The sequence below is a fragment of the Branchiostoma belcheri genome, unplaced genomic scaffold (assembly GCF_001625305.1).
Source record: "Branchiostoma belcheri isolate BF01 breed outbred unplaced genomic scaffold, Haploidv18h27 scaffold56, whole genome shotgun sequence".
In the NCBI taxonomy this organism is placed as follows: domain Eukaryota; kingdom Metazoa; phylum Chordata; class Leptocardii; order Amphioxiformes; family Branchiostomatidae; genus Branchiostoma; species Branchiostoma belcheri.
The window spans coordinates 1,682,852-1,708,052 of record NW_017804198.1 but is presented as its reverse complement, the minus strand read 5'-3'; the positions used below and the strand labels follow the sequence as shown (position 1 = coordinate 1,708,052).

At 40.9% G+C, this 25,201-nt stretch overlaps 1 protein-coding gene across 1 annotated transcript; it reads right to left on the bottom strand.

The window, feature by feature from the left end:
• Positions 1-57: 57 nt before the first annotated feature.
• On the bottom strand, positions 58-25,056 carry LOC109481538 (RAD50-interacting protein 1-like). The gene is made up of 15 exons (XM_019784121.1): positions 24,906-25,056; positions 22,577-22,818; positions 22,151-22,324; positions 20,670-20,816; positions 19,192-19,348; positions 18,293-18,406; positions 17,294-17,398; positions 16,772-16,892; positions 15,094-15,231; positions 13,475-13,674; positions 8,109-8,329; positions 6,493-6,673; positions 4,365-4,483; positions 3,161-3,287; positions 58-214 (listed from the first exon to the last, which is right to left on the bottom strand). Exons 1-15 carry the CDS (start codon positions 25,041-25,043, stop codon positions 113-115), a joined length of 2,286 nt encoding a protein of 761 aa, XP_019639680.1. The 5' UTR covers positions 25,044-25,056; the 3' UTR covers positions 58-112.
• Positions 25,057-25,201: the final 145 nt, after the last annotated feature.

The following is a 25,201-nucleotide window of genomic DNA, read 5'->3' as shown; positions in this document are numbered from 1 at the left end:
GGCCAACTCCTCTGGCCAATGACTCCCCCCTCTGCCGATTTCTACTATTTATTCAGCCTGCAAAGGAGTCTGGTAGAGACTAATTATCCCCTACGATCCTCTGATGTCTGTTTCATGTCCTGCCCTTCTTCCCTGTTGCCCAGTTAGCGCGGAGGTTCAGCACCTTCTCAGCCTGCTGTGCAGACAGCTTGAACACACCCATATCCATCAGCACCTGGAAAACATCAGCACATCATTTTAGCCTTTTATGGATGACATCCTCTGAAGACCCCCAAACTAGTGCGCGTGGGCGAAGAAGAAAAATTCCAGCAAAAAATAAAAATGCTACTAAACCACAGGAATACAAAGCTGGTATTGTGAATTTGCATCAGTACAAAGGACGTATATGAAAAGCCAGCACATGCCAGCTTTTTGCGGCATTTATGAATCGGCACTGTGTGTACGGTATGTACTGAGTTCTTGAGTTGTGGAGCTTCGGAGCCCGGCTCCGTATTGTTGCTAACGGCCATGGACTGCCCAGGTCTAGAGCCAGGCCAGTGCCTCAAGTGGACGTGATTATTTTTTTTAGGACAGGCAAAAATCAATGCGCGCGCGGATATCATCCATAAAGTTAAGTTGGTGTGGCCTTGGTGAAGCATAGGATATAAGGGTTTTCTATTCACACAACCAGTAATGTGTCTCACCTGCTTATGTTTATCTATTAGATACCTTCCTCAGAGCTTCTGACTGGAGTAGCTGCTTAATTCTTGCCACTATATGTACTGAATCAGATGTTTTTGCAACGTGAAGCCTACATTGGCTACATACATGTACATGTATAGCGGTGAGAAGCAGTACTCCAGAATTCAATGGTAGGAACAATGGAAAAGGAACAATGTTAGCGACATATGTATTAGCTATGTGCTCAATATGTAAGTGTTGTTTCTACCAGTAATTAGTATTGAGCTTTCTTACTCCGCAAAGGTTCACCCCCTGCAGGAGTATTGTGGTCAGTTGGTCAGTAGAATGCGATTCATTTAGTCAGGCTGGATCTCAATACATGTATGTATTTGACCAGGAACTGACCCATGGCACGAGACTGAAGGATGTAAACAATTTGACCAGGGATTTAGCCATTTTTACGATACCTTGTTACCAGTTGTTACGTGCTCAGTCAATATTTACAATATACTGTTCTCAATCTGCAAAATATAAAACTTCACGGAGAATTGTTGTCTATAGACACTTGGTTGTTTTTCTTTTATAGTATGAGGAAGATGTAGTGAAGTCCTCTCTCTCAGAGTTTGCTGGTGGTGGGGTCACAGTGTGGTACATGCACGCCACCTGTCAGTATTGACAACAACTGCAAACTTTAAGGCAGATGTCAGACTGATGAGTAATATGGTCACTGACCCTAAACGGGGAGAAAACTCAAGCCAGTTGGTAAACAAAACAGACAGATTTAAATACAAACTAAAAACAGAAGTACAGGCTAAAAAAATGCCTAACATAAGTGCGGTGGATTAATTTAGGAAGGTGTGTCTAGGTTATTCTGTATTGTGAATTTATTATGATTGGGACATCAGCCATGTTTTCCTTATAGAGTTACAGTGCTGTTATGTGAACATCTGAAATTTTCAGCAGTTGTTACATAAATCATCATAATCATCATGTGTTATATACTTCATGAACATGGAGGTTTAAAATCTCACGTTTCTTGTTATTCATTATGAGTCATGACTTTGTATTCTAGTGTTATCATGCCCAGGAACTCCTGAAAATACCTGGTTTTGCCTTGAGTGTGTTTTTTTTTTTTCTGGTAAAATAAATAATGAATTGAAACTCCAGTCAGAAGCTCTGAGGATGGTGTCTGGTAGACGCTAAAATGCAAGAAACCTATGAAACATTACCGGTTGTGTGAAAAAAGAAAATCCCTAGTACAGGTTTACTAAGTAAATAATATTATACATCTCTACAGGTCACACAACTATTTCATCTTTCCAACAGGCAACACTGTTTCTTACAGATGCTAGGATGGACTGTGGTGTGACAGTGGAGCTATGTACATGTACTTGTACCAGTCCAATTTAGAGCAGACATCAGTTTATGGGAAGAAGGGTCTGGGTTCTGGGTTGCATTTGTGTGACATTTACATTGTACATGTTACATTACTGATTCACGATCATTTGGAAGACAGATTTGTTTGAATTTGGGTACTTGGCTAGTTATCCCAAAGAAACATGATCATTTGGGGGCATATTAGGCCACACCAATTTAATTTGTTGTTCCTCAGATTTTTTTCAGAAAAAATATAAAGTGACAGGGCGAAAAAAAAGGCCAAGGCACCCCAAGATAGCCGGAAATGTTACAATATGAGCCATGAAGTCAACATACCAGGCTGGTTTATAAATAAAACAATAGATTTTGAACTTTCAATGAAACAAAATTGCATTGTTACATTGAAAAACTTTAAGAACTGGGAAGAAATTACTTTCTTCAACCGTTAGGGCCAAAATTTGTCTTTCATTGAGCATTTTGAAGTTAATTTAGAACAAATATATATATATATTTTTTTTTGCAAATTAGAAATTAAAATGGACAGGGCGATCCGAGAAGCAACAAATTAAATTGGTAAATACTGAAAATACTACTACCTTACCGGTAGTAGTATTTTCAGGTACTAAATGCAGTAAAATGCTGAATGTGGTGTAATATCACTGAATGTGATGTAATATCATTGAATATGGTGTGGTATCACTGAATGGGGTGTGGTACCACTGAATGTGGTGTGGTATCACTGAATGTGGTGTGGTACCACTGAATGTGGTGTGGTATCACTGAATGTGGTGTGGTATCACTGAATGTGGTGTGGTATCACTGAATGTGGTGTGGTATCACTGAATGTGGTGTGGTATCTTCTATCATCAAAAGCTGTGGTTGAAATGGAGTGAGCAGGCCCTAAAACTATACAAAACCCCAAGCAGTTGTCCCAAACTGGTGCAATGGCTACTGTCAGGAAGGAGTTTTTTGGCCTGTATTGTGTCTTTTAGGTCATGTAGCATTACTTGTAACATTGCTGTTAATGTGATCTAAAATTGTTGTCAGTCATTGTGAAAATCATATGATAATATTATATAATAAATTCGTAATGATATGATCCTGATCATAACAGTCACAGTACCTTTTCTGGTGATTCCTTTTCTGTGTTTGGGTCTATCTTGGATCCGTGTAAGGCCTTATTCAGCATCTCTTGCAACAACATGGCAGAGCCAGGCTTCAGGTTCAGAAGTACACAGGCTTCTTTCACACTGTGAAGTACAAACATTACACAGTGTATAAAAGTCACATTTATGTACTGGAGCAAGAAAACAGTATTGGGTAGACATACTACACAACAAAAACATTTTATGATGTATACTTGACACATGAGAATTGTATACTTTACGCAATATTCCAAACTTCTCATAGCCTACATCAAATCTACATTAAGTCTAAGCTACATGTACATGTATTAACATGGCTGCCACCATCAGTCAACAGGGCTTGACATCCTTTTGAAAATTACCTGCACTGGACACTGGAAGTATAAAACAATGCAGCAAGTAAAAATCCACACACACCTACATGTATAATTTATGTATACCCAGTACATGGACCAATACAGGTTAGGTGCAGGTAGACATGAGAAATACCTGGTAGTGCACAGTTCCAATTTTACCTTCACTACAATGTAAATAAGGTGCATATGCAGAGAACACCTCAAGCACGTTAAAAAACCCACCACACTCATCAAAAATGCATGGATTCATCCCTCTGAGAGCAAATCAAACCTTGCAGTCCTACAGTACAAAACAGGTGTGTTATGCCTAAAGTTGGTTTGTTTACCCATGCCAGGTATGCAGAACAAACAAAAACTTTCTCCTTCCAAGTCTCTTCTGCATCACACATTGTACTCTGATATCACCCAGATCTACCTCGGTCAGGCCACACCAACTTAATTTCTTGGTTAACGGACTTTTCCAGAAAAATAATGGAGCGGGCGGGCAAAAAATATAAAGAGTAAAAACAGGCCTAGGCATCCTCTTATGGCCCAAAATGGTACGATAGGAGCCATGAAGTCAACACACCAGGCTGGTTCAAAATTTAAATAATGAATTTTGAAGTTTTAATGATACCAATTCACTGCATTGAAAGATGGAATAACTGTAACAACTAGGAAGAAAAGGACTGTTTTCAAATGCTCAGGGCACAATATGAGCATTTCGCAGTTGATTCTGAATTTCTTTTTTTTTTTTGCAAATCAGAAAAAAAATGAAGCGGGTGAATCTGTTAACCAAGAAATTAAGTTGGTGTAGCCTCAGTGGAGGATAAAATATGGTTCTTACTCTTTGAAGTAGTTGTCTGGCCTGGGTGTGTATTCACCAAACAGGGGGTAGAGGTTTCTGGTCATGTCAAACTGGAGCTGGGCTGCTCCTCCCTCGTTAAAATGGTTGGTGAGAATGATCTGTGGGAGAAGGCACAGATTACCAGCCAGGTCCTGTACTTGGATTGAATGTCTCTACTGAAATGTTTTTAAAACAAAAAGATAATTCAAGCTCTATGACTGGTTAAATTATGGTCCAGGAGATTATTTCTGGATGTCTCCAGTGACTTTAACATCAATTAAGTGATAATGTTAGGGTTAGATTATTACCTCCTCCATGATGTATAAGTGATAATGTTAGGGTTAGATTATTACTAGTACCTCCTCCATGATGTATAAGTGATAATGTTAGGGTTAGATTATTACCTCCTCCATGATGTATAAGTGATAATGTTAGGGTTAGATTACTACCTCCTCCATGATGTATAAGTGATAATGTTAGGGTTAGATTTTACCATGATGTATATTAAGTGATAATGTTAGGGTTAGATTATTACCTCCTCCAAGATATTAAGTGATTATTACTCCGTGAAGGAGGTCAGGACCTCCGGACGGAGTGTTGTAATCGGCTGATTTTTCATGTTCGCAGTCAAAACACTGGGTTCTCTTTGTGTAATCGGCACGCAATTTTATACGCCGTCTGCGGGCATGCCCGTGTTGATGCACGAATGTGTATTTTTGCCGTTGCTGCTTTCGCGGTCAATGTAATATCGCAGACGCACCCCTACAATTACGAGGCGAATTGGAATGGTCCAGAAAAACGCGTTGTTTGGAATAGCAGTGGGGGGGGGGTAAAAGGTTCATGCAGATACGGGGTGGTTTTTATAAGTGGTTCCAGATGTTTTTGCCCATGGTTAAGAGATGCCAAGTTTTTTGGAAGATGTTCGCAGCCAAAACGCATTCTTCCGTACGTCGCATTTCTGTGTAATTTCGCATGTGGTGTTGCATTATGTCCGGGATGATGCACGTCTTTTTATTTTACCGTAGCTGTTTTGATATTGGAGTAAATGCATATTTTAGAAACATCCCTACTTTTACAATCCTGTGGAATAGGCCGTAGGTTTAGGCAGTTGTCTGGTAGCAGAGGTTCTGTAAGCAGATATCCTGGTTATCTGGCCGGCGGCAGTAACACTCGCGGTGCTTACCGCGGTGCTTACTGTTGCTGGCCTGTTCCAGGCGCGCTTAATTAGGTACAGGCACAGTAAGACGGTGTGGCTGTCTTTGTTACTAGACACGACCATGATAGTCCGATCTTTATGTGAATGCAATGATTGTGTGTGTGTAATTAAAATGAACTTCGAACTTGAAGCACAGTATCTTTACACGCCCTGGGAGCAGTAATGGATTTAGCTCTTTGTATGTGTTATGCTTGTGACGCGCCCTCATTGTATTAACCGTTGCCTAATTATAATGTCTTTTTTTTTATTCCAACATGTAATCACCAGACGTGGTGACGACACACTCAAGTTTTTTCAACTTATATTAATGCCGCCACCAACACAGGGGACAAATACATGACAGGACAATACTCATTTACACCTGAGCGAAGTGAGGAAAGTCGTGTAAAGTGCCTTTCCCAAGGGCACAAGATCGATGGCATGTCAGGACTCGAACCCGGGACTCTAAGTTCCGAGTCGCGCACTCTGCCGCTACGCCAGACGACCCCACAATGAATATTGACCCCACAGTGAAATTATAATGTCTGCACAGTAGGTCTGGCGTTGACGCTTGGGATTTTATTGAAATATATAAAACTTCACGGAGGATTGTCACCTATGGCTTCTTGTTATGTTTACAAAAGGAAAACATATTGTTTTTAATCAGTTTCTTCTTCTTCTTCTTCTCCAAACAGTGACCTCTGACCTGACCAATGACATGATTTGTTTACATCTGTTACCATAGTGACTGGTGTTGGGTTACATAATGTTGCAATTTCATGGTCTGCTCTGCTCCTGTCACCATATACTAGTAGTACATGTATGTGAATGTGTTTGAGTAAGAATTAACAGAGCAGACCATGTCCGAAGGTAACATTATGCATTTGCTTTGCACATGTTACTTCTCTAGTGTTAGGGTTTGGTTAGTATTACCTCCTCCATGATGTACAAGTTGATGATGTCTGCGAGTCTCTGCCACACCTGACAGAAGAGAGAAGGTGCCAGCTGCAGCTGCAGCAGGTGCAGTCTGTCCTTCAGCAGCAGCAGCAGTGGGCAGGCTGAGGCAGACACCGCCCGTGAGATGTACTCCTTGTCTGACGGCAGGCCCAGCCATCTGTCAGATAAGACAAGGCCTCGAAATTAACTTTTCTTCCTATTGTACCAGCACTGTCCCAATGTCCTAAAGTGAAGATGAACTGTCCAAACCTGTTTTTCATCAAGTATTTTATGACGTCAACCTGAAGTCAACTTTATTTTGCTTACGTTCTGACTACCAGGCACACTATAATTGCAGAGTGGACAGGAAATTTGGGCGGGGGGTGCTTTCCCAGAGCTGGGACGTGTGCCTGATGGACAAATGAAGGACTGACATTCTGATGTTGATTACTGTTCTGTTGTCCCAAAAATGTGTCTTTTTAGTTGCCTAAAATTTGGTGGTCATTGGCCATCTGGACACCGTTAATTTTGAGCCCTGAAGATGACAGTGAAGTTTTATCAAAGGCAGTCAAAATGATTTCTGGATTTTCAGAGTCAATTTTCTGGTCTGTATTACATAGTAAGTTGAAACAACCCTACAATGTATCCCATACCATATTGATATCTGTAAGACAAAAATGCAATGTCACTGTTAGAATACACTTATTTTGTATCCTAGTAGGTAATGGTAGTAGGTAATTATTGGTGGTACAAAAAAAATAAGCTTGTAGAAGAAGACCACTTTTTCTCAGTCCCCTGGGTGGTTGCCTTAGACAAGTTTGATTCTACTGGTCAACAGATACAAAACAGAGCCAAGCCAAATGTAATATACATTATGTACCAGTAGGCTCTAGCCAGCACCACCTTCAATTACTGGAACGTGTGACGGAAATTTTTGAAAACCACCCTTGACACACAAAATTAACAAAAATCTTGGGTAAAAATATGAAAACATCCAAAGGACCACCGACAACAATTCTCAATGCCATGATTTGCCTCTCAAAATGTGGGAAATATTAAGTGGGTGTTTGAGGGCTTGAAAATTGAAATCCTCCTAGATTGGATCACCGAATCCAATGATGAACCTGGGCTATGGAAAAAAATTCAAGCTGGCTAGAGCCCTGTGTACCAGGTCCTGGTCGATAGACCCATTCAACTTTCACGGATCGCATAAACTGCTTACGTCACAAGGGGGGACATTTTGAAAGAACATCGTTCTAGAACGCGGAAGTCGAACGCGCTTGCGCTCACGGTGTCCCCCCTGGCAGATCATTTTTTTACTAAAAGGTAGGTAAGTATCTATTTTCTCTGTAATATTATGCGGAAATGACAGGAAAACAGGCACCAACTTTGTATGGTGGCATTCTGTACAATTTCAGGTTATTTTGTTCTGTAATGTATGCAGTTTATACGTCCCGGGAAAGGAACTTTCGAAATGTCCCCCCTGTGAAGTAGTTTCTATTTGAAATGTCCCCCCAGTGACGTGGTTTCTATTCGAAATGTCCCCCCTGTGACGTAAGCAGTTTATGCGATCCGTGAACGTCGAATGGGTTTATTAGACAATGAAGACCTACTTCTCGTCCTTGTAGTCTTTACTTCTCGCCTTCATCTCAGTGAAGACCAGGTTAGACACCACAGACAGCATGTCAGTCCTGAGGAGCTGGAACAGGGTGATGAGTTCATCAAACACAGCGCCCTGCAGACTGCTGAGGTCCGGGTCCTGGGGCAGGGGGAGGTCACTGCCGGCACGTACACGGTACTGCTCTGCACGGGAGTACTGCAGCTGGAGGAAGAACTGGGGCACAGGACAGGGGCATCATCAATCCACGGTCTTTTAGATATACCTGCATCTTCCAGGGTTCTAGCCAGCTAGCGTCTGTACTTCTTTGTTTTGCCGTCACCCACCCACACACAATCTGTAAACACTGGTCACCTCAATTTTGGAATGTCACTTTCCGAATTTTGAGACACCTATGTTGAAACCCCTGATTTTCAACTTTGTTATTCCTGGATGTACGGTGATCTTTTGCATGCCATTGGAAAGATCATGCTATCTTCAGTACCAGGTTGCTTTTTTTATGGTCAGAATGTACAAATTTATCAAGATATTTGACTTTAAAAATTGCAAGCCTGGCGGTCTAGAACACACACCGTCATGCCCAGCAGCTTAGCCTGGCAGTCCTAAACTTTAGCCCGCGGCCTGAGTTAGCCAGCCCGCATCCAATTAGCCTCATGAACACCCCATGAAAACCACTGAATTAATGAGAATTCACATTTTCACACCTGTGTAATTAACAAGTTTGTGATAAATTCATGAGAGGTCTGGGCTCAATGGTTAGCCCGCGGGCCTGAACAGGCCTGTCGGTCTGTGGACAGGCTGGGCTGATGATTAGGCCTTATGATAGAGGACCTTCAGACTTTAAACACCGAACAGAAAGTGGGAAACAAAAATATGCTTCCAAATTGATGCTTCCAGATTGATGATGGTTTACACTTCACTTCATATCACTTCATATTAATAAACACCCTTCACATTTTCAGCTAATACATGTATTTTCAATAAGTGATTACATATTATTGACAAGTATGATGTACAGGTATGAATGATGATAACTTTCATGAATATTCATTTTGAACATTTTCTGCAAAAGCTTCAGAAATTTCTACTGGAAGAATTTTTCCTGTACATGGGAAGAATTGTTCTGCTATTAAGACTGCAAAAAGTCTCTTTCTAGTAGAAAGCTTTTTGAACATGTTTGAGGAGGTGGATTTTACTCCTGCTGTGCTACCTGGGCTGATACCTGGGCGGGGTGTAACATTTGTATAACGGTTATGACTAAAAAAGATCAGATAGCATCATAAAAGACCCTTGTCTCAGCAAGAACACTTCATATTAGACCTGATTGGTTGTGGTGTTGGAAGCCAACTTTTGAGGACACTTCATGGTCACTTACAGTTTCTGTTTGGCAGGTATAGTCCAATCTGTCCTACTATGGATGGTCAACTCCCCTGGCCAAATCCCTTTGAAACATCATGGGGGTAGAAATTTATCTTTTTTTTTAAAGAATGAAGACTTGGCTAAGTACAGGTCACAACAAAACAAGATGAATGGACATGGTTAACCAAGGAGCTTTCATCACATGTGATGAAAGCTCCTTGGGTTAACCAAGGACATTGTGTATAATGTCCTTGGGTTAACAGATAAACAATAACTCCATGGAAACATTTAAATCAAAAGGAAAACATTTGGAGTTTTAGTGCCATAATCCTGCCATGTATAAGCCTCAGCCGATGTACACTGAAAACATAAAAAGCAAGGAATTGATCCTCAATTTGCAACATGAACTTGCTTTCAGTGCAAGGAGTTGTACAATGCTTTAGGAAATTCATGTTACATTTTCTTTTGTAATTATTCTGTTCCTGCACCTTTGTCATGCGGGTCATACCTCAGGTCACCTATTGTTCCAGGCATGCAAATGACCACTGTCCAATTATCAAATTAGAGAGTCTGGTCGGGCTACCCTGACATGGGTGCACTGGCACTGGCTCAATAGCCCGAAAAAATATCCTATCAGAAAATCTCATGACATTGTAATGACAGTGTCAGATGGCCTGGGTTCACACGCTGAGAACCATGTCTTGGCCAAATCTTTCTATCCCACAACTAGTTTGTAGTGTCATGATTAGATTAGATTTAGATTATGAACAAAAAATTAATGATGAGAATCTTTACAGGATTTGTAATAAGTCTAAATTACAATTTAATTGGAAGTGCTTGCCCAAGGCCTAGAGTCAATTCTATATTGCTATATTCCACATTACAAATTGTAACCATTTGGAAAAAAACACAATGTTTCTAGATAATTTCAAAGTATGATTTAAAAAAAGTGAAAATTTTCTAATTGTTACAATATTTGTGAAACATCTCAAATAGGTTATATATATAATGAAAGAGCTGTTCATTCAGTTTGGATATTTCCCAAAAATTTAGGAACAGAACGTAAAATGCTTGTACAGCGCAGGATGTACATGTATGATAGCAGACCAGGTAGCCTGGGTGTAAGAAACAGGGGCGAGCTGTAGCGCCTATAACCCCCCCACTGTTACATGGGTACCAGACTGCTGCCAGGCTAGCTCCTTGGCTCCTGGAGGGCCAACATTTGCCCAAGGAAATGTCACCATAGAGTGATAATAGACATCCCTCAATAAGCCTATGAATTACAATGTAAAGGCTTGTTATCCCCTAGACACAAAGAACACAGTTTCTTTAAAAATGGGTGACAAAAGGGGAGGGGAGGTGATTATGATAAAATTAACAAGTTCTAACTTCCAAGCAACAACTTGAAGTTAGTCTCCAGTCAGAATCTGATCAATGTTAGACGTGTTTACAACTGAAGAAAGGGCATGCTTTTGCTTCCGAAGCAAAAGCATTCATTGAGTTATCAGACTGCATGAATTGTCATGACATACAAAAAATCAGATGATCATTGATCAATTACTAAGGTGACCTTGAGAGAATATTGATGTAATGTTGTAATTTTATAGAACAGGATTCTTCTTCAAGTGAATGAGTCTGAGAAACAAGTAATGACATTATATTTAGTCTCTATGGCCGGCCAACTCCTCTGGCCAATGATGTTCCCCTTAGCCATGGAGCTACCTCCATGCCTTAGCCGATTGCTACTATTTATTTAGCCTGCAAAGGAGTCTGGTGGAGACTACATTACATGTATATTGGTGTGGCCTAACAGTTGTATATATTTATTATACAGTCATTCCTGCCGAAATTTCTAGGAAGGATTCTATCTGCAGGAATCTACAATGTCTTAGTAGGTTTTTCCTGCAGAAATTTCCTGCTGGAATTTAAAATTTTCAAAATTAATTTCCATGCATGTTATCATTCATACCTGTCCAATTATCAAATTAGAGAGTCTGGTCGGGCTACTAGTACCCAGACATGGGTGACATGGTCTTTGCAGCTTGCACTGGGTAGCTCAATAGCCCGAAAAAATATCCAATCAGAAAACCTTATGACATTGTATATAATGACAGTGTCAGATGGCCTGGGTTCACACGTTGAGAACCATGTCTTGGCCAAATCTTTCTATCCCTCAACTAGTTTGTAGTATTATGATTAGATTAGATTTAGATTATGAACAAGAAATTAATGATGAGAATCCTAGTTTTATTTTTTTAAGATAGTCGGTCATCTTTTCAGGCTCCTACTGGGTGACCCAGTAGTCAAGCTGCCCAGATAGGGGTACTGTAATTCGACGTGTAACTCAACAATAGTCCAACTTGATAATTGGACAGTGGCATTTGCATGTCAAGAACAATAGCTAAACTTAGTTTCATCCCGCATAACAATTGTTCCTTGATCAGAATAATTACCTGAGAACTGTTGAACCATGGTTGAACAGAAATGGACTGAGGATTTTATAACTCCATTGCTTGAAAGCAGGTTTAAGTTGCAATGCATGTATTAGGCTTCTTGCTCATATTATATAGTACTAGAATTTTGTCTGGCAAAACTGTCTGTAACATAATTTTCCCAATGTTTCAACTGAACTGAACTGAACTTCAATGACATTCAGGATGCTCATGAGAAAAAATTGTTTCATTTTCTACCCCTAGCTGGTACAGAACGTGTTTGTAAGCTCTTCTTTCTTTTTTGTGGTCTACATGTAGTGGAAAGAGCATGCGAAGCTGAGTGATTGAGTGAGTGAATGAGGTTGAAAGCGGCAAAAATGTACAACACTGTTAACAGATGGGTGTGGATTATGCTCTCCTTCCTTATTTTCTGCTCTGAGAATGAAGTTTTACACATCACTTGGATCAGACCGCGGGCTGAGATGTAGTCCGTGAGGTCTGAATCCTTACCCCACCAGGCTGAAATTGGCACAGACAGTCTGCAAACATCAATCAATTCACGCCTTCCATGCCATTGTTTTGGGCTTTTTGCACCTCTTTGACCAGAAATTCCAGACCGCGGGCTGAAGTTAGGCTGACGGTCTGAATGGTTTTTGAGTAAATCAGCCCGCGGGCTGGGATTCTACACCTGTAGTCTGGTGCCTTTAGACCGAAGGTCCTGTAATTAAAACTTGCGGGCTAGTTGTTAGGCCTGACGGGCTGTTAGGAAAGACCACCGGTCTGCTTGTATTTATTATTAATGATATCTTAAGTTATGAACACTGCAGAACAATAATTTTCATATCACTGTGCTCATTACACCAAGAGCTACACACTGATGTGAAACTTGAATGTTGAAAATCAATTTTTACTTGAGTTTCCAAATGCCTTGTGACTTTCCAAAATTGATGCGACCAGTGTTCAGTGTATTTGTATAGCCTGTATAACTGCCTTTCGGCGTAAAACACCAGCTTTGCAGGCACGCAGTGCAGCGGCAGCTGGCTACATTACACCGATCGACTTGTTACACCTAACCTTTGAACATTTAACTCTAGACATTGTTTAAAGCTATCTAATGACAATGCTTCTACAAACATGTAACTGTACTTGGTGACAGCGAGTTCCACTCTGCGATAGTTCTAGGAAAGAATGATAACACAAGATATCATAAGTTCCACAACTCCTTGGTTTATGCAGTCAGCTGTCTTGCTAAGCTCTCAAAGTTTGTTTTGACAAGTTGAAGCACACTTTATTGTGTGCAGTGTTCTATCTAGCGTCTATCTTTCCGTCATTTGACAGAATTTTGCCACTCATGACAGACAAAAATTTTGCCCAATCTGTCATCTCTGCTGGACAAAAATTGGTATGGAAAGATGTCATTAAACTAAAGCTTGTTCTACTGTCAAAATTTCTCCTTAAGATGAGTTTCAGACTGCAACAGGCAAAACTTTGATCCAACGAAAACATGAAAATCAGAGTTTCACGCAGGTGCAGTACATTCTGCTGACATGCTACATGTACATGTACCCACCACTGTCTCGGACCACTCTCGCAGCACACTGATGACATAGTTGACAGCGTTCAGGATGGAGAGGAAGGTGGAACCTAGGGGGTCCTGTGCCTCTGACTTCATGACCTGTGTGAGCCTGATCCTGAAGTCATCCAGGAGCTCCAACTGTAGGTCCAGGAACTCAAGCTTGTTGGCAGCAGAGGGAAGCGGCTTGTACCGATCTACACATCAACAATACAAATAAATATTAACTACATTTATACATGAAAAATGGAGGTACATGACATTGTATTGTTTTTGGTGTTTTTGTGTGTGTTTATAAATTGTGATGAGGGCAGACAGTACTATTAGATATGGCCATAGGAACAAATGCTTAAAATCACTATTAGAAGACCTCATGAAAGTACTTGCCCATACTTCAATCTCAAAAATTTTTCAACACCGGGTAGGCACAGGGGTCTGATTCCCAAAAATAGAAAGGAAACAGGGGGTTGACCAGCTCAAATTCCCACCACAGCTGATGATAGTGACAAAACCTCAACTTTGACCTGATTTTCCGTGGTATCCATCCGCCTGGCCAGACAAGACCTAATAACCACCCACTAAACTGGTGAAATAAACAAAACTTGACCAATGTAGGAAAGTTTAGACCCTACCTGTGCCTTCCAGCCCAAAAATCCCCAAAATGGATCAAAACTTTCAAGAGAAAAAAGGATTTTCAAAGGTATTAACTTGGCACTACAACCGTGTTCCCATTTTGAGGCCTCTACTGCGCAACACAAATGTGGTGTCTGCCCATAACATTTGGTATATTGAGTGGGTCTTGGAAAGACAAAGGTTAAGGTCCCATGTGGGGCTCCTGGTGGCTGACCTTTGTACTGCAGCAGAACTTCCAGTTTTTCTATGTTTTGCCCTGGACATGCTATGGTCTTGATTTTATAGTGGCTGATAGCTTTTTTATGTTAGAAATAAGTGATGTGGGTTTGGTCCCTCTAGCAGCATGTTCTGGTACTACAGGCGTTTTGATTTTAATTAGCAAAATGATTTAGCCAAATTTCTATGTAGTACTAGATTTCCACCTATCTATGTTAGTGGGGTCGTGTGGCGTAACGGCAGGGTGTAAAATGGATACCTGACTTCAGTTGGGGAGGTAAAAGACGGTGAAAGGAGAGGGATGGGCTCCACCTTCCAATACCGTGCTCTAGACACAGTGTACCAACAACCCACTGCCCCTATGCTATTTTCCATCTCGTAAACAGCCGATGCCATTTCACTGAATGGTCACTGCCATATCCAAGCATCCAAATACGACTAAAAAGTAATATATACAACTATAAAAAGCATTATTCTAATTGCAAATCTAAGGGAGGGTCATGTAGAATTGTAAATATGAGTGAAAAAACAAAAAGCACAAGCTCGGATTTGAACCCGGGTCCAAAAGTGTAGCTCCCAAACCCTAACCTCTACGCCACGAAACATCACGGTGCATGCGGATGGACCGTGCTGATACACTTAAAGTTAGCCGTTCTGCGATGTGGCATCGACCGTTTCAACTGGCATTGACCGTTTACGAGACAGGAATTAGCTGTCCCTACAGCCTGAAAAGGGCCATATCAACTTGTCAAAGGACCATTTTTTACCTGTGAGTGCCAGCATGAGGGTCATGAAGCCTTCAGCACACTCTCCTGTCTTCATGTCATCCACATCCTCAATATCTCCATACTGAGACGTCCAGGCTGTCTCTGAGGAGAACAGGAGGTCCATCTTCTCTACAGCAACTGGAGAACAGATGGCATCCAGTTCAGTTTTTAGGGCTTGCAAACCCGATTTTTTTTAAGTCAATGTTTTAGTTGTTTATCTATATACATGAGTTGAAACCACACTGTCCCAATATGTATTGACCCCTCTTGGAGCAAAAATTCCCAATATTCTGACGGAAAATGGTTACTGGAAGGGCCCTTGACTGATTTTTGGGATACCCCAGAAAATAAAAGACTCATCTTGGGGCTTGTTTCTGCAGTTGTAAAAGCCCAAGGTATGAAATACTGACTCAAATGTACCAATGTGAAGCAGTATGTGTCAATATGACAAAGATCGCCTTATTCAGAATATTTCCATTTTTGCTGCCATGAAATTGCATTGGATACCTTTAACAAAATAGTTTCATCAGGTCGATACACACATGTAGAACATCTTAGGATATTGGGATTTTCTTTTTTTTAAAACCAGTGCTTCTCTCTCCTTGCTTATGTTTCCATGTCTATCAGACATCTTCTTCAGAGCTTCTGACTGGAGTACTGTTTCTCGTTACTGCACATGTATGTAGCCAATGTCGGTGGCACTTTTACAGCAAGAACCAGAACCATGGGGGATACAAGCTTAGCCACGTTTGGGATTTTCCTTACAAAAGCGCCACCTACATTGGCTACATACATGTATAGCAGCAAGAAGCAGCACTCCAGTCAGAAGCTCTGAGGAAGGTGTTGAGCATAGGCATTAATTTTATTTGGGGAGGGGGACTACTTATATGGGATACGGCAGCACGTCAGCAGAACGTACTACACCTGCGCGAAACCCGTAATGTATTGTGCATAGCACTTCGGCACATCATATAAGGTCATAGTTGCGCATATAAGGTTAACATCCCGCCTGTAGTTTCCAAATGTTGTGTCGGAAAAGATATTGTCTGCAACAGGCAAAATTCTGATGACCAAACGTGGACTAAACATCCAATGAAAACTGGGAAAATCCAGGGTTCTGTGCAGGCGCAGTATGTTCTGCCGACGTGCTGGATATGGCAGAGGGAGTTTTGCTGTGATGGGAGTTTTGCCTTTTGGGGTGGCAAAACTTCATCTGTGGCAAAACTCTGACAAAACTTTGTCTGTCGTCAATACATTAGACACCAAGAATCCATGTATATAAGGCCACAGCAAGTAAATTTTATGGATGACATTCTCCGCAGACTGCGAATCTAATGAGAGTGGGCGAAAAAAAACAAGATGGGCCGAAAAAAACAATGCTCCTACATTTTAAAATTTTGACTCAATCACTGTACAAATGGTTTTCATTCAGTACTAGGAACATTACATATACACAGCCAACATCACATATCACTGCATCAAAGTAAGAAACAAAACATGAAATCAGAGCCTTTTCTTGTCTCCTCTCTTCATAGTTATCTGTCATCCACCTTCCGGCATGGCAACAGACATCTTTGCCCGTTTTCGGCATGTTGACCACTGTTAGAACGCAACAAAATTTCTGTGTGTGCTGATGTCATCCATAAAATTACTTGCTGTGGCCTAAGCCAAGCCTCACATTTCCTCTCCACAGTGATCCACCTGTGGAAGGTGTCCTGTACAGTCAGCACATGGAGAACACCAGGCTGGCTGGCTGGGTAGCTGTACGAACCACGCAGCTCACGGTCAAACAGCAGAACCTACAATTAAAGTACACATTATTCAACTCCCTACTAAGGTACATGTATGTACATGTATGGATCTAAAACAGGGAGAATGTTTAAGAGTAACATTATCTTATAGCCAGACCTTATTGATCAAGAAGTCTCCATTTCATTACCTTGGGATATGTTTTTGTATGTGTGTACCTGTCTGTAAACACAGTAAGTCAAGATGGACTTTCCTGATACATGCATTTGGTAGGTGAGTGGGTCTTTGTAAATGATTAATTAGATTTTGGGCCACCTTTGCAATTTGTACACATTTTGATTGCAGGATAAAACAAAGAAGGTTAAAGATAAGTACATGATAGATATTCCATTCCAGCCTTCCGAATTTTTGCTCTTCTACACGGAGTCAAATTGTTAGAAAATAATCCCACCTCATCTACAGTGTGAGAGAAGAGATGTTCATCGTACAGCAGGGACTCCATGTCCTGTGCCAGCTTGTCTGCCACCAGCATCAGCAGACCTCGGGTAAACTCCAGCTGGAAACACCAGGGGGCAGGCAGGGATTTAGTGTGACTCACAATGATATGAATCTTTATGATATATGTATGCATGTTCTTGCCCAGATGGACTAAATGCACAAATGTGACCAAATGTGGTCGAGAGGATAAAAAACATGAGTACCGGTATTGCATACTGGTATATATTCTAATATATTCTATTCATATATTCTAATGCTAAGTGCTAGGAGTCTACATGTTACAACAATACTATATACTACCTATCATCTACTGTTAGTTGGCCTTTCTTCTCTCTTTTTGAAACATCAAGAAACATACATGTACATGTAATTACAATGAAGTAACGTGTGCCTCATGAGCAACAAATATAAATCTTGTCAAAGTGGGGTTGTGTGGCATAAACAGTGGGCTGGGTACCAAGAAGTCACCTGGATTCGAATCTTTCGGTCTTGTGCCCTTGGGAAAGGCACTTTACCCAACTTTCCTCACTTTACTTACTAATAGGTAGAAATGAGTCTCTAGCTTCAGTTAGTGACATCCCTCAGATAAGATGTTAAATGGAGGTCCCGTGTTTGGGGAGAGCCACGCCCCACGAACGTTAAAGATCCCACCACACCTTTCGAAAAGAGTAGGGGTCCTTCCCAGTGTGAATGGTTCAAACCTTACAGTCTGGTCTTACAAAGCTTGCGCTTACATGTACAAAACTGGTGTGTAAGGCCATTTACCGGTTGTGAAACAAACAAAACAAACAAAGGAATATTTATGAGCTGAGCAGAAAAGGCCAAAGGCACAGACAGTAGCAAACTGACAATCTCCCCAGTGTGCTACAGTACCATAGCTGTACATGTTGGTAAGATGAACTTTCATGCTATGTACAGACTATGATTGTAGTATGTAGTGACTTGTCCTGACCTTTGCCTCCACATGCGGGTACCCGGCTCTGTTGAGGAGCGGCTGGATGTGGTGATCCAGGAAGTCTGTGTGATCTCTGATCCAGCCCAGGATCTGGGTAAGGTACCACTCCGGCTATACAACAAATAGGATGTCTTCTTAATAATAAATGTCATAGTATAGATGTATAGTGCACCTGTAGTAGTGAGAATCATTAAACACAGATTACAAAATATGGATGAATGTTGTGGTGTTTACATGTTGTAAATTCCACAAACACCACAACCAATAGGCTTCACACTGTCAACTTTGAAGCACTATTGGGAGGCCATCATCCGAGCAGGTACAGTGCACACATCCAGAATTTCCCACATGTATCAACAGTTACTACATGTATCATAACATAAATTCAACTTCTCCTTACTTTTCAGTTACAGTAGAGATAAAAGAACAGATATGTTTTTTGATAGAGAACGAAGGTTTGTCTAGCTGCATTAGGAATATCAATTTTTTACAGTGCTTACATGTACTTAGGGAAATAGGTTTTGTACAAACCTGTACAGTTCATTTCTGTCTTCGCTATACAATCTCAGGGCTTGAAATACTGGGTGCACCTTAGTGCACCCAAATGTTTTTGGTAGGTTTACATATATGTCAAGATGTTAAATTTAGAGTAGTACTAATATTCAGCATATTCTTAACATCTAAGTGTCAGAAAATAGTAAAATCATTCTTGTAGTACTTTGTAGTACTTTTCTTTAGTAACAAAACATAATTAGTTTTTTACTTTTCTACTTACTTTATCTTATATGGTGCACCCACAGAAAATTTTGTGCACCAAATTTTTTAGGTTGGGTGCACCAGTGCACCTATTCCCAAAAATGAATTTCGAGCCCTGAATCTACATCCTGAAGACTCACCTTATCCAGAGCGTTAGTCTGTTTACTCCCAGTGAAGTGAAACTTGAAGCGTTTCCTGAGAGGTTTGAGCAGCAGCTGTAGGGGCAGGAGGAACGGTCGGTCTGCCTCATCACTACCAGGACTGGGCTGGGAGGACCGTCTCTTACCTAGGGTGTCACTTCAGTTGGTGCATCAAGGAAATATCACTGCCAGTGTACAAAATACTTTTTTGAACCAGGTTGCCCAGTGGGTAACCTACAGCAAAAATTAGGTTGCCTATCAGAATTTTAGGTTGCTCCACCTACTTTCCTCAAATTAAGTAATGTTGCATACATTTTTACATTATTTTAGCCTTTGACAATATTTCTAACAGCCTTTAGTTAACTGATACTAGTAATAGCCATTAATACCTAAAATTAAAAAACATCTGCCGGATACAGTGGTGCAAGCCAAGTGGGCATTATTTGGGGGGGGGGGGCGATTCTTAAAATTCAGGTAGCACACTGGGCTACATGTACCTAAGTTCAAAAATAGGTTGCCCCAAGTAAAATTTGGTTGTCCGGGGCAACTGGGCAACTGGGCAACCAGGTATATTTTGCAAAAACTTCTATCACTACTGTGTGAAAAGCTTAGAAGGCTGAAAATTGTTGTCTACAAAGTAGAGTCAGTTGTAGAAATACTTTTTTCAATGTTGCAGAATGTCAAAATTTTGTTCTGCAATTGGGAAATACTTTCTGCAAATTCACACTTAAAAGTCTGGATCTCCGAGGCCTTCCCCACAGCTAAACGAAAACAAGCAAACAAGGAACTAATAATATAACATATTAAATTTACAATACATATTAATTAAATCAACAGTATTTTGAGTAAAGTAACAAAATAATAACTACTGATAACACGTAAATAACTGATGAATAGAACTAACTTGAACAAAACATCCTGGTTAACAAAGACAATTCAAACCCTACTACTGGATGAATTACTGTGATAAGTGGTATAGTGTGTGTGATGAATAATATGTAAATGTTGACCAGTTCTGTTTGTTCTTTAGTGACGCTGAAGAAGAGTGGTGGATCTCACTTGAAATGTCTGGAAGTACAATGTAATATCAGGGCTCGAAATCAAAGGTGGTCCGATGGCCACTTACCACTAAAATTTAGAATGGGTTAACTAACAAGACACTTTGGGACACTTTTGGAACAATTATTTAAAAAATCAACATCAGAATGTCAGCCCTTCTTTTGTTTATCAGTCCCGGCCCCCCCTAATTTCCTGTCCACTCTGCAATTATAGTGTGCCTGGCAGTCAGAACGTAAGCAAAATAAAGTTGACTTCAAGTTGACGTCACACAATACTTGCCGAAAAACAGGTTGGGACATCCTCACTTTGGGACAATAGGAAGAAAAGTTAATTTTGAGGCCTGAATATCTGTAACTAGAGTTAGAATATATATTGTCTTTAGATAATGACCTTGTCAGTGTCAGAAGAAGAAAGGATACGGAATCTGTATCTTCAGCAGCTGTTCGAACAGTGTCTCCAGTCTGAAGGTGAGTTCCAGGTGTGTTGGGCGTGGTACGCGGGGTGGTATGTGGGTCGCCACGCCCAGGAACGGCCAGCCCAGCTGTTTCACAACCTCCTCAAACTCACTGGGAACAAATAACAACATCACAACAACATTAACATACAATACTACACTGTGTATTCTGTATTAGGCCACACCGACTTAATTTTATGGATGACATCCGCGCGCGCATTAATTTTCGTCTGTTCTCCAAAAAAAAAAAAAAAAGATCACGTCCTCCGAGGCTCTGGCCTGGCTCTAGGCCTTGGTAGTCAGTCCATAGTGGTTAGCGACAATATGGAGCCGATGGTAATTCTGGAAGACGGCACCCAGGCTACGAAGCTCCATGACTCAAGAACTCAGTATCAACGTATAATGCCGATTCATAAATTCCGCAAAAAGCCAGCATATGTACCGGCTTGTCGTTTTTGTTGCTATGTATTGCCAAGGATTCACAATACCTGCTTTGTATTCCGGTGGTTCAGTATCATTTTTAGCATTTTTGGCCGGAATTTTTTTTTATTCGCCCGCGTGCACTAGTTTGGGGGTCTTCAGAGGATGTCATCCATAAAATTAAATTGGTGTGGCCTTACTCTCATCTGCCGAATAAACATACGGGTACGTTTATTTTTTTTGGCCCTAACATCCACCCAGTACGTTCTTATTTTGCACAGTACGTTTATTAATTTTTTGAAAACCAGTAATTTTTTTCAACTTCCTGTGAAAAAAATTGACAAATCATCGACGTGAAGACGTTTATAAAAACGCATATTGTAGCGAGAAACTTGTCATTTTCGGGCCGGTTTTTGCAATCACCGCGTGCATAAATTCGTCTGAATGTTCTATTGTCATGGGTGGTGCTTATCAAAATACGAAATATTAAATGCCCCCTTTTTTTTGTCTATTTCAATTCCTAATTGCAAATAACAGTTAAAGATTTGTGCATATATCAGTAAGGGCGCATTTTAGTACAAGAGACACAGGTTACCCGTCAATTTTGGTAATTTTCCGGGGGGTACGTTTATTCCGGGGGTATGTTTATATGATTTTGAAGATTTGTCCGGGATGTACGTTTATTCCGGGGGGTATGTTTATTCGGCAGATGAGAGTACCTGAGGTACCAGCCCGATCACAGGCCCGACCCAACGCACTAAATGCATGGCTAAAAGGTCTGTACCAGTTACACTGGCCAGTTTGTGGTGCTTGAATCCCACTGTTACACACATCCTGATGCACACATATAGATACATTTTGTTTACATGTATGTATGCCTGTAATGCTCTGTGGGGTACATTTTCAATTTCTTTATTGCATTAATTCAAATGTACATAAAGTTGTTAGCATGATCCTACTTTCAGGTGGTAAGATTTGAGTGAGATGTAAGTTAGTCTAACATAAAACTTGTGTAACCAGCCTGACCTGGACAGTTTATCCTTGAGAATCCTGTGCCAGAAGAGGATTGTTGAGTTGGAAAACTGGACCAGCTTCTCACATCTGGACTTCTGCAGGACCTCGCAGATATCAAACATTTCCGCAAAGAAGTTGACGGCCCCTCCAAGGGAGTTTACCAGCACTGACTGCTGGATATCATTACTGTAGAAAAAAAAAGACATTTGGAACTCTTCAATTCATAAAGTTTGACAAGTAAATTCTCAATTCATATCATAAAGTATGCATCCTGACTAAAGTAGGAACCTCCAATTTGGAGCTGTTTGCAGACAAATCTGCTGGTCTGAAACGTAAACTGGAAAAACTCAAACAAGAGTTCTAAGATCTCATACCTTTGATGAATTGTAATTGTTACCCATTAATTATGCAAATTAGACCCTTATTATTATAATGTACCTTGTTTCTTCAAAGAAAGTCAACCATCTGATGTACTGTACATATCTCTCTGCTTCTTCCACTTGAGTCGTAAACTGAGCAAGGTCTTCTTTGATTGGTTGTGTTTGAGTCAGGTGACGTGTGATGTCATCAGTGATCTGAGTCTGTTGTTGAGTGATGTCCTTGATGTGATGTACAGAGTTCTTGGCATCTTGGACGGCTCCTTCTATCTTCTTTGGTACTTCACTTGAGACTGTAGAAAGCTGGTAGGAGAAATAAATCATATAACTCTTATGTAAAACCTGACGTTGTCAATCCTGTAACAGTGGGGGTTTATAGGCGCTACCAACTGTCCCAGCCGAGGGTTCTAAACCTTTTAGTGGAATAGGTAGGAGTGTCGGGTTTGAAGCTGGTGCTTGGGTTTGCTGTGGGTTCGAACCCCGGCCCGAGTGTCTTTCTGTTTCTACTCTCCTAATTCAGTAGGATTTGGCACTCTTACCGCCAAGGCCCAGGTTCGATGCCCAGTGTGGGAACCACTGTAAGAAACAGAGGCGAGCAGTAGAAAGTAGAAACAGAAAGAAACTCCTGGTCTCGGGCCGGGGTTTGAACTTTGAACTCACGACTAAACCCGAGCACCAGCTTCAATCAAACCCAACGCTCCTACCGATTCGGCTAAAATGGCTAGACCCGTCGGCTGGGTCAGTTGGTAGTGCCCCACTGTTACAATCCAACTATCTACTAGTGTAGGGTAAAGCCTGTCACATATAGCCGAGTAATACTGAACTCCCCCAGCCATGGTTAGGAGCAGGTCAGGAGCAAGGTTGGCTGTGGTTGGCTGGTGTTCAGTGAGGTTGGCTACTGTTTCGCTGGACCATGGAGGTAGAATTGAATTCTACCTCCATGGCTGGACCAAACGTCTTTGATTGTTCTAAAATGTTCAATGTATAACTGGGCTAGAAGGCACAGGTAGGGTCTTAACTTTCCCACTAAATGCTTTGTGATAATGAGAGACCCAAGGTTGAGTGGTGAGGTCTTGCCTGCCCAGAGTGGCTAGCTATATTGTACATGAAATGAAGAACTCCCTGCTTTCTTGATATATTTGGGAAACCAACCCTTGTGGATCTCTGGAGCAGAAGAATTTTTGAGATGTGTGAAAGTACTTTTATGAGGCCTTCTTTCAGTGTTCTTAATGGCATCTGCCTAACACATTACAGCTAACACACATCCAGCCTCGTTGAATGCCTGTGCCACAGTGGTATTACATTTGTAAATCTCCAACCCAAGCTGATGCTACGTTGGTATTAAAGATAGTAGATACTGTTAGCCTCCTTCTCATTAGGGCTAGGGTTAGGCTTCAAATTAGGGATAGCTAATTTGCGCTACAACAACGTAACCCTAACGGGGGGTGCCCTAATTCCGACCTACCCCTAATTCCGCACTAGTTTGAAAAATCCTTGTTGCGGCGTTATGCATGGGAGCACGTGCCTAAAAATAACCATGTAAGAATGGACAAAGTTTTTGTGTTGATATCGGTTATCTTACAAACTTTGTTTTAATTCGTATACTCCGACAACAGACGAGTGAAAAATCTGTTTAAATTCGACGCTTGTTCGGGAGTTGACGAGCGTGTCAGAAATGCAGGTTTTGCTTTTCAAACAGCTGCTTTGGAGCAAGTCACGTAATCGTAAAAACAGGACTTGTTTGGGACAGAAAAACAGTTGTAGATTATATAAGTAACAATTTGTGTATTTTAAATACTTAACTCTCTCCACACGATCACTTGTGTTTCGGGTAGGTCGGAATTAGGGCACCCCTTTTGCGATAGAACGTTCCACCGGCAAAATGACCAAAAACCTGCCAAAAACCTTCGCGAACCATTATGCTTGGGTGCAAGGCGCTGCCCTGACGTGAAATACACAGCTGTGCAGCTTTAATAGTTGTTATTTTTATCTGTCAATATTAAAGCTTATGTTGCGCGGGTTTTTGGTCAGACAAACTATTACCAAAGGTATGTGCATTTGCATGGAACATGGGTCAGAATTAGGACCCCTCCCGTTAAATTAGGATAAATTTAGCTAACCCTAAATTAGGGTTACGTTGTTGGAGCGCGAATCCTTCCCTCCACGACAAAAACTCCCTCGGCAGCAAATCGTCCCTCGCGGTGGCATATTACTCACGTCGCTCACAGAAAAAAATAACGCCGTCACCCAACAAGTCTGCGAAGGAGGCTAAGATACTGTAGTATTAATTTAAATGGCCTAAAGAAGTGTCAGGAATGGATGGCAAGCTGTATGGACCTTTACACTATTCCCTGGGGGGATTTTTTATCTGACGAATGTGATATCCTTACCTGGTCTTCCAAGCCCTTCTTATCCTCCTCAACCTTTCGTAATATACTTTCAACGTTATGAAGGGATTTTATATGTCCGAATTCTGAGTCTATAAACTCCTGAACGAAACCACGAAAATCTTGACCATCTTCTGCCATGATGGGTGAATCTATCTCTAAAAAAGGGAAGATAGAAATAATATGTATTTCTTTTTACGAATGTAATAGGCATTATTTTATGCATAAGATCAACAAAACTCACTAAGTAGTATAAACATCCAAATGTTTTGTTTTATAATATTTTTTGAAGGCTATAA